Genomic DNA, 1244 nt, shown 5'->3' on the forward strand with positions numbered 1-1244 from the left:
AGAAGTTCCTGAAGAAGCAGACCACGGCGCTGACCCGGGCCGGAGGCTTCGTCGGCGGGGTGGCGGACAAGGCCAGCGGGGGGACCGGGGCGTCCCGTCGGAGGGCCAGCCTGTCCCGGGTCGTACCGTTCTTCAGGGAGACATCACCTGAGAGCGGCCAGGCTCGGGAGGTGTTCAGGTGAGACATAGGTGGACTTGTCATCCAGCAGCTGATTGGCTAAATCCACTGACTCCATTCTGCCCTTTTATTATTTATTAAGGTTTTATTATCATTAGATATTTACATGTGTGGTCCAGCTTCAGTGTGTTTTAGTTCTACAGAGGTTGTCCATGATTAATGCTGAGCTGAACCAGTTTGTCAATTAACTGATGAACTGATTGGTCACTGACTGAATCACTGACTGTGTCAATGAAACATTTCTAAAGCTAAAATGTCAGAAATGTTCCTGTTCAGTCAGTGAAGAGGAACTGAACCATCTGGACTGTTACAGTTCTTCCTTTAGTGGCTGGTTGGGAACATTTCACCAGTTACAGACAGGGACAGTTTCGTTTACGGTTCTAATACTTTAATGATACCACTTATCCATCCGGTACTTTAACGGTTCTTATCGCTACGGTCATTTTTTAAAAGAAAGAAATTAGGAACAGAATGAGCCTTGCTTTATTTTCACTTCTGTACTGATTGACATTAAAGAGAGAGAGAGAGAGAGATGAGCAGGAAGATGCATAATTCATAGACGAATGTCTGAATCAGAAACGGAGTTGGTGATGAAAAGAGCGAGAGAACTTTTATATTGCAATAATAAACAGGAAGTCTGTTGTCTTCATTTCTAACGTCGCAGCTGGTCGATGCTCCGGCCTGTAGTTTAATAACAGGCTTCAGCGCCTTCGTAGTTCCAGAGACACAGCTGCTGTTAGAGCAGAAGAAGAAGACTTCCTTTCTCCTTCTTCATAGACTAAATGTTTTCAGGAGAAAGTTTTACATCTGAGAAAAGGACGTATTTAACCCCAGTGAGAGAATCACGTAGGTTTGAGAAAGAGAAAAGGAAAAGACTAGAAATGTATAAACACACGTGTCCGACAGAAAACACGGGTTCAGTGAATGTCTCCCATCGCAGCGTCTCGGGAGACAGCGCCCCTACAGGCGGCAGGCGTGACGAACCTGTTGTTATGGTTACCATAATAAAGACTCGACTGTACCGACAGCGCTGTACCGATTGTCGCCGTGGTTACTATAATAACCG

The 1244-nt window shown here is 45.5% G+C and overlaps 1 protein-coding gene across 1 annotated transcript in view; it reads left to right on the plus strand.

Moving 5' to 3' along the window:
* Positions 1 to 2: 2 nt before the first annotated feature.
* LOC111649328 (uncharacterized) overlaps positions 3 to 1244 on the plus strand; it is a gene marked incomplete at its 5' end in the record, with an annotated part of 2372 nt that continues 1130 nt past the window's right edge. The window contains one exon of the mRNA XM_023399103.2: positions 3 to 178. Within this exon, the coding sequence (XP_023254871.2) occupies positions 3 to 178 (176 nt within the window). The remainder of the gene's footprint in view (positions 179 to 1244) is intronic.

Source organism: Seriola lalandi, unplaced genomic scaffold, assembly GCF_002814215.2.
Source record: "Seriola lalandi dorsalis isolate HSWRI2012SDOR001 ecotype SW California unplaced genomic scaffold, Sedor1 jcf7180002050445, whole genome shotgun sequence".
NCBI classification, from domain to species: Eukaryota; Metazoa; Chordata; class Actinopteri; order Carangiformes; family Carangidae; genus Seriola; species Seriola lalandi.